We start from the raw sequence: 9202 nt of genomic DNA on the forward strand, positions 1-9202 counted from the left end.
CTAATAAACTATAACTGAAGTAAAATTAATAAAAATGTTACTGTAAATAGATATATTCAAATAAATACCGAAACCACAACAAAATGAATAAACCTTTACAAATATAACCAAAATAGAAAATAAAAATTATATATTTTTAAATATTAATAAGAACTATAATAGTATTTCAATAATGATTAAAATAGCACTGCTAAAATGCTAAATGACTGAAACTGAAATAAGAAATAATATAATAACTATATAGACATATTAAAAAAATTACAAAACCACACAATTACTAAAACTTTAACAAAAAAATACAAATAGAAAAATACAAATAATTCAGAATATTTATAAAAATTACAATAGTACCTCTGTGATGCTACAAATGCTGGTTATAAGCTAAAGTAGCATTGTGAATAATGCAATAATATTAATGCATTAAGTTTTTATAAAAATTGATTTATGCACAGCTTTGTCCTGCTGCTGTATAAATATGAGAGTGATACATATTTTTCACAGCAGCTTTGAACATCAGATGCTAATAATTAGTTAATTTAATTAATTTCCTGTGATTGATTCCCATCATTGATTCATCCGTTTCAGTGAATCTTTCAAAACTCTCATTCATGGTTAATAATACTTCAGTTTCTTGCTTGTTATTGTGCACATAAATAAAATGAATTAAATATTATTTCTTGTTCAAGTGCAAAAGTGTGTTTTTTGTCAAATTGACTGCAGTGGCTGATGGTTGAAATAATTATAACTCTGACTGGGGAAAAACACGTTTTAGTCCATTTCAAATACAATTCCATTTAAAAGTGTGGGGTTGATAAGGTTTTGTGAAGTCTCTTTTGCTCACCAAGGCTTTATTTAATTTGTCAAGCACACAGTAAAAACAGAAAACATGTATTATAGTAATACTATTTCACAATATACTATTGTTATATATTTTAAAATGTAATTTATTCCTGTGATGCAAAGCTGAATTTTTTGCATCATTACTCTTCAGTCTTCAGTGTCAAAAAACATTTCTGATTATAATCCAAAGTTGTTCTGCGGTTTCATATTTTTTTGCAGAAATAGTGATGCAATTTATTTTTCAGTATGCTTTGATTAATAGAAGTTCAAAAGAACAGCATTTATTTGAAATCAAAATCTTTTGTAGCATTATAAATGTCTTCACTGCCACTTTTGATCAATTTAATGCATCCTTGCAGATTAAAAGTATTAATTTATTTCACACAAAAAAATCAAAAAGACTTCGGAAACTTTTAAACCGTAGTCTACATACATAAATCAAGATATATTTATATTTAAAAAACTGTGATACGTTTTTTTTTACTATATTGCTTAGCCATATTAGCTAGCAGAGCCGCAGGACCATAAAAGACAGAATGATGGACGTTAGAAAGGTATATGAGATATGCACTAACAGCCAGAGAATGAGAGAATTACAGAGGCAGTGTTTTTTGTTTTTTTTTTTCTGGCCGTCCCAGCGTGCATTGGGACCTTCTCGCCTTTCTCTCCTTTGTGCATAAAACCAGGTTCCGTTTTAATGAGTTTCACCCTCTTTTATTCTCTGTCTATTATCATATTCTGTCTTCCTCTAATCCATGTTCTACATTTCTCACTCTGTCTTTGGTTGGTGTCTGAAGGCGGTTAGTCAGAGGAGCAGCGTTCTTATCCTGACTGCTGTTTAACTGCAGCATTCGCTGCTGTTAAACTCATTTTACTCCCTAAGGCTTGCAGTGTTTTTCTTCTGTATAAATGAGGTTATGAGTTGAGACTGTGAGAAAGAGCTCGGTGGTGTTTCATCTTCTCAAATGGGGGTGAAATAAAGCCCCGGACTCCAGAATCGCAAAAAAACTGTCCATTAGTCAGTGCAGCATCCGTAAATGAAGGAGAAACCCATTTGAACCGTATGATCGTATCAGCGGTGTCTGCTTAATGATATTGTCCAGATACCAGGAGCACATTAAAGCAATAAGCCGACTGGACGTGATGTTGCTAGGCACAATGCCACTACATAAATGTATGAACAACAATAATAAATCATAAAATAATAATAATAATAATTAATTGTAAATAAACAAAATAAATTGGACAGAAAAACTGAAATTTTACAACAATTAAAGAAGAATATTAAAAAAGTAACAAAAAAGATTGAAGCACATAATAGAATTACTAAAATTACTATTTTACAAAGTAAAGTAACAACTGAAAATAAAATGACTATTTCATCTCATTCAAAATACTATAATAGATAATTTTGTGTGTATTATTATTATTATTATTAATATTAATAATATTTATATTATATACTATGGTCACTTTAGTTTGGGGACAAATTCTCACTATTAACTACATTTTACAACTTGTTCCTCTGTATACTCCTCTAATTTACTGCTTATTAATAGTTAGTAATGTAGTTGTTAAGTTTAGGTATAGGGTAGGACTAAGGGATTTCAAATATGGTCATGCAGTATAAATTATTAATATGTGCTTTATCAGTACTAATAAACAGCCAATATGCTAGTAATATGCATTCTAATAAGCAACTAGTTAATAGTGAGAATTGGTCCCTAACTAAAGTGTTACCTATACTATTGTTACCCCAAATGTTTCGAAGAATGTTTAAATCCAGAGAAACAAGCAATTTTAACTAGTGACACGGAGCGTGTCCATAGTGTCATTGTGTCGCCTGCCAATGACGTCATAACCCCTCTATTTCCGGTTTTGTTTTGTAGAAAACATGGAAACACCAAATACATTTTAAAGTCCCCATGAAATCAAAATAGCAATTTTTTGGGTGTTAGTATCAATATGTTAGTCTTAAGGTTATCTATAAGGCAGTGTGCTCCAAAACAGTGACAAAATTTGCATTTAGAAGATATAAGCATTCAAAGTTTGCAGTTCGTCACTTCCGGCAAAACGGCTCAGCGATTTTTTTGACATCACATCGTACTTCAGCTTCTCATCAAACTTTCTGTCCAATCAAATGCTCTCTAGAATCCGAAGCGCCCGCCCCCTACACTATAAAATAGACACTGAAGCCGCGGATGAAATCGGTCACTTGTAATTAGTATTGGACAGGGAACGATTCAAACAGTGTAAATATGCTTTCCATTGAGGAAAACAAGAAGTCTGGTTTCGCGCTGTCACGCTAACCACCGCACTGCGCGCACACGCTCTGCTCCGGTCCAGAGACACGATAGCACGGAGCGGATCACATGCGCGAGTCGGCGCAGACCACAAAATGTATCGGAGCTATTTGAATTCTACACAGAATGCTATATATTATAGCAATATGGATGAGATTGTGGCTGGCATACCCTGTCAAATGCGGCTTTACGGAGCTCAACGGCTCTGAACGGCTCTAGCCCAAGCTGTGATATAAACAAACGCTATTGGCTATTTTAAAAAGGGGTGGGGCTGCTTGATATGTCCCGCCCTGTCTTCCTGTTTCAGTTAAAATGACGTCAACTCATAGAGTAACGCTGCGTGTTTCTAAGCATTTCAGGGGACCTTTAATATGTTGTGAGTTTTAATAGACTGGTGACGACCACACAGAGTAGCATTATAACAGAACATTCAAATGTATCTAGTATGATAAAACAGCGCTGCTTTACCCCACATATGCACGACTGGAAGGAGCGGAAGCGGTCGACTATGGCATAATAAAAGCTCAGCTGCTTTCGAGCCGTGTGTCGCGCTCGTTCAGCGGCCTCGTTTCGCTTCGACGGCTTTCAGCCTCACTCTGCTTCATTCTACTACGTTAATAAATCATTAACTCTTCCATGAACATGATTTCAGTCCCATCAGATTGCATTGGCTGTTTGGATGAAGACGACAACTCCCATGATTCCACACTCAGTCACAGCGTCATCAAACTACGCCTTTGTCTATTTGTTTATTTTGAATACGCGCCCTCTAGCGGCGAAAATTACAAATTGTGCCTTTAACAGATCTCTTGTCCTTCATTTCTTGACAATTGGAGAAAAGATTATAATATTTTAAGATGGGTGGATAAACAAATGTATGAATGTTATATATGGATTGGATGGATGAATAGACTCATGGGATATATGGATCACAGGTATTGAATGGATGATTGAAAATGAGAGATATATGAAAGGTATGGATGGATGTAAATATAGAGCAGGGGTCGCCAACTGGCGAGCCGGACTGCGAAGCCTTTTAACAAAATAAAATAAATAAACACTATTTTCTAATAAAATCTAATTGATATTAGGCACATCAAGGTCAGCTCAGTAGAGCCGTTTGGCTTCTATGGCGCCACAGTATGTTATTACATTTCACTGTTGCTATGGTCAGATGTGCAGGTGTGCATGCAGTGAAGAGAGCAGAGAGCGGCGTGCAGACAGATGAAACTTTCAGTGAGTGAAAAACAATGGCATTCTCAAGAATTCTAAAAGTTGACGGGCCCTTAAAAAGTCTTAAGTGGTACAAGAAAGTCTTAATTATGATTTCAGAAGATCTTAAATTTGGGGACGGAAAGAAAAAAATTGCGATACGGCTTAAAGTGATGATTAAACTTCAAAAGCCTATGATTTCATTGAATAAACCTGAGCGCTGCGGTTTCAAAGTCAGGTGCTGCGCTGCTTTGTTTACAGCCGTAACTGGGGAAATTGCTATATTTCTGCTGTTCCAAAAGCACCTCCTGCTGGCAGAGAATGAATGTGCATTTTTATTAAGCCCGTCTGCTGTTTCTGTTCAGACCAAACACACAGAGTTGTAAATGTGAACTGGTGGATTGACAAGAAGATAATACATTATAAAAATCTAAACAATTAAGAAGACAGTAAAATATATTTATATGTTGTTTAAATCATATAATAATTGATTGATAATTGTTTAAATTAATATAATGATACTTTTGACTAGATATATATAAAATATGGTTTAAAGGCTAAAATGTGAAATTTACTATAAAACTTTGTTTTTGTGAAAACGTGTCTCAACTGTAAGTTTTGTTTTTTTACAGGCATTTTAATTTTATTTGTGCAGGTCTTTAAAAAAGGTCTTAAAGTCTTAAATATCCTGCAGATACCCTGGTCTGGCAAACCCCATCAATTAATGTTTTTAGGTATATAATTGTCCGGACCTCTGCTGGTGAGGAGGGTTCATTACTGGACCTCAAGCAATTTTAGTTGAAGACCCCAGATATATAGGGATGAAGGTGTTAATGAGTGTTTTATGTCATAGATCGCAGCAGAGGATTTGTCTGAAGGCAGTTTCTGGTTGAAGGCGAAGGAGGAGCGCTTTGAGAACAAGGAGCTGTTTGCCAAACTCACCCTGACCTTCTCCACCCAGACCAAGAGTGAGTAGATCAGCCGTCCTCCAGTCACATCACACACTCACCATCACACATTAAACCTGACTCTCTCTCTCTCTCTCCTCCGTCTGTCTTACTCAACACAGCCTCTAAAGGTAAGAGACGGCCCTTGCTCTGTGCTTGCACATCTGTGTGTGTGTGTGTGTGTGTGTGTGTGTGTGTCCGCTGAGACTTTCACCATGAGATACTGGGCCAAACTTGACAGAATACAGGGATGTGAAAGAGATGAGTGTCATCTCAGTGTAGACATGTGTGTTTGTGTGCGCGTGTGTGTGTGTGTGTGTGTTTTCTGAAGGAGAGGGTGCATCTCATGAAAACATGTCCACAATTCACCCCAAAACTGAAATAAATAACAAAAAACAGAAACTATAAAACAAAGAAAATGAATCCAGATGTAGGACCATAAATGTAAAGCAAAAACAACAACAAAAAAACGTAATATTTACTTTTTATTTTTAATCATAATTTTCAGTTGTGATTCTCATTACTGGATTAAGGGTAATTTTTTTATCAATTATTTTATTTTATTGATTATTGTTGCTTAATTACTAAAAGTATGCATGCAGGCTCTTCACCAGACCAGAAGTGTGATTAATTGTCATGTAAAAAAAAAAAAAAGGTAAATAAATAAAAACCATCATAACAGTGCAAATAATTTTAATGGCCCTAAACGTAGTCTGTTCTTTCAGAAAATTACTGTTTCATATATTTTCCTTGATATTTTGGGGTTAAATATGACCTGCACATGATCTTGAAGGGTTTCATGAGATTCACCCGGATGTCATATTTTCGGTGACTGTATGCAAAAGCTCCTCATGAATTAGAAATGAGCAAGTGTCAGGTGTGGGGGTGTGTGTGTGTTTCCTGCCACCTGCTCTTTGTCCTCTATGACTGGCCTTTACAGTTTTATTGCATATTTATATCTGATACGATATACAGCACTGTCGACTTTAACAAGATGTATGTGTGTGTGAAAGTTTTTAGGTCTGTGTATATGGCTTCGCCCTTCAGCAAATGACCTTCAAAGAGTGTGACATTGTCATGCATCCGCCGCGGTCTCTCTCTCTCACACACACACAGACACAGACAGTGTTTTCTGTTTTGAATATGGAATACGAAACCTTGAAATGTCATCTTTGGCAGCTGTTTTCCTCAGGACCACCTGAGCGCCGAGTGTGTGCGTGCATGTGTGTGTGTCCAGCTGTCTGAGTTGATGTAGGGTAACCTTTTCTGATATCTGACTGTAAATGAATGCTGCCCTTTTCAGATCTTCCATCTGTCTGATCCTGTCCATAAAACACGAGCGTGTGTGTGTGTGTGTGTGTGTGTGTCCCCATCCGTCCTTGAGCAGGATTCTGTTGTTCTCTTTTGTCAGGCAGCTGCAGCCATATTTCTCTCTCTCTCTCTCTCTCTCTCTCTCTCTCTCTCTCTCTCTCTCTCTCTATCAATTTCAATTTAAGAGTGCTTTATTGGCATGACAAAAATTATACATTTGTGTTGCCAAAGCAATTGCAGCTGGACTGCTTACAAATAGTACACATGTATTAACAGAAAGAATAATAATAGTAATAATAATAATAATATATAAAAAGTATTAAGCATGTAGTGCAAAATTAATTACTAATGTATAAGTATATAAACTAGAAATAAAAATAAAATAAGGGATTAGAAATTTATAGAAGCAAGATATACAGCTAAGTAATATAATACAGTAATTAGGCGTAATATAATGTAGATGTGCTGGAAACATCAAATCAGGGCAGGTTGAGTGTTTTCTCTTCTATGGTGACAGCCAGACACATATCAAATACACAGCAGTTCTTCTGTTCTCCTAACAGATACGGTAGTTTCTCCTGGTTTGAAATAGTTTTAAATGTCTGATGGATCAGCTGTATTTTATCATAGAACACTGTCCGTATATCTGTGTATTTGGGGCATTCTGTTATAAAGTGCAGTTCTGTTTCCATCTGATTCAGATCACAGTGTGAACACAGTCTCTGCTCCGGTGGCAGCCATGTTTTTCTGTGTCTGCCCGTCTCTATCATCAGCTTGTGTCCGCTGAGTCTGTATCTGGTCAACGTGCTTCTCAGTTTCTTATCTGACACTGTGTACAGATACTCTGCCCAGAGCAGCAGTAGATGTTAGTGAAGCATCAGGACTGAAGCTCGGGATCAGCTGAGGGAAGGGCTTGCTTTCTTGGCTCATCTCTTGGTATTGCAGGGCTTTATAATGATATGATTGGGGGTCACTGAGCTTCAGATGTTTCCAGAATTGAATCGCCCTTTTTTGTATCTTTATGATTAGAGGATATTTACCTAGTTCTGCCCTGCATGCGTTATTTGTTGTGTGCCGGTCCACGTGTAATATATTTTTACAGAGTTCTGCATGCAGGGTCTCAATCGGATGTTTTTCCCATTTGGTGAAATCTTGATTTGGATTTGTCAGTGGACCCCCACACCTCACTGCCATAAAGGGCAATGGGCTCAATTACTGATTCTTATTTTCAGCCAAATTCTAAAAGGGATTTCTATAGGGATCATAATTTTGGTTTTCTTCAGGTTGACTGTCAGAGCCCAGGTCTGGCAGTATTGCTCTAGCAGGTCCAGGTTCTGCTGTAAAGCGTGTGGAGTGGGAGACAACAGAAGCAGATCGTCTGCATACAGCAGGCATCTGAACTGTGACTTGTGTAGGGTGAGGCCAGGGGCTGCAGATCGCTCCAGACTGCTCGCCAGTTCATTGATGTAGATGTTAAATAACATTGGGCTTAAGCAGCAGCCCTGTCTCACTCCACGCTCCTGGGAAAGATACCTCGTACGTTTGGTGCTGATTTTTACGCCACATTTACTTTCAGTGTACGTTGATTTGATAAGGTCATAGGTTTTACCTCCTATGCCACTTTCAATAAGTTTGTAGAATAGTCCTTGGTGCCAAATTGAGTTAAAAGCTTTTTTAAAGTCAATAAAGCATGCATATATTTTACCATACAAATGTGATATTGATTTTTTTACAACAGTTCAATAAATTAGAAGTTTTATTAAGAGACTTACATTTTAGACACCATATTGCTTGTTTTTGCACTATTTCGCCAACAAAAATAATTCCAAACAAAGCCACAGCACTGTTTTGCATCTCTGAGCAACATGACAGTGTTTCGTTGAATCAACCGTTTAAGTGATTTGGTTCAATCGCAATGGCTTATTAACAGTGACTTGCTGCCACCTGCTGGCGGTTTTAATTTCAAATTTAAAGTATCTTTTCATTTTTTAAATTATTTCAAATATCAGTATTCAATGTTTTATGTTTAATATATCAAAACATTATTTATGCATTTGTAACTGCAGGTTAAATGCATTCATGTTCTGCATTAAGCAGCATGTAAACACATCTAAATGCCACTTCAGATGCAGCTTATGTTTGGATTGCAAAGATGAATTTTGTTGATACTGATTTCATTTGCTTGGTAACAGCCCAAATGTCTTATTCTTATTCGCTGATTAAATGTAAGAATTTGACTCAAAAAATAATGCACACTTATAGAAAAATGACTTTATAAAGGTAAAATGCCCATAAAAGGTAAAAATCTATTTAAACTTATCTGACCACCACACAGAATATGAAGAATATCAAAAACTTTAGGAGTCAGCTGTCCACGAAAGTCCTTAAGCTACCAGCATGTTAACACACTCAATCAGTTGAATGAATGACTCCATACTCATTAAGTGATTTATCGTCACTTACTGGTAGTTCAGTTGAGAAGTATGTTGAAAAGTATGCATTTTTCCCCTCAACGTTTCTTATTTGTATATTCATAAATGCATTTAAAACATTAATCTCATAACATTATTTATTGCAGTTGTAATTATT

At 36.2% G+C, this 9202-nt stretch overlaps 1 protein-coding gene across 3 annotated transcripts in view; it reads left to right on the top strand.

Moving 5' to 3' along the window:
- LOC107596349 (protein diaphanous homolog 1-like) overlaps positions 1-9202 on the top strand; it is a 144904-nt gene that overhangs the window by 69280 nt on the left and 66422 nt on the right. For 2 of the 3 annotated variants that reach the window (XM_016287071.1, XM_016287073.1), the window contains 2 exons: positions 5209-5323; positions 5425-5433. In XM_016287071.1, coding sequence (XP_016142557.1) covers positions 5209-5323; positions 5425-5433 — 124 coding nt within the window. The remainder of the gene's footprint in view (positions 1-5208; positions 5324-5424; positions 5434-9202) is intronic. The other variant, XM_016287072.1, reaches the window with a different exon arrangement.

This window comes from Sinocyclocheilus grahami, unplaced genomic scaffold (genome assembly GCF_001515645.1).
Source record: "Sinocyclocheilus grahami isolate Dianchi unplaced genomic scaffold, SAMN03320097.WGS_v1.1 scaffold218.1, whole genome shotgun sequence".
NCBI classification, from domain to species: domain Eukaryota; kingdom Metazoa; phylum Chordata; class Actinopteri; order Cypriniformes; family Cyprinidae; genus Sinocyclocheilus; species Sinocyclocheilus grahami.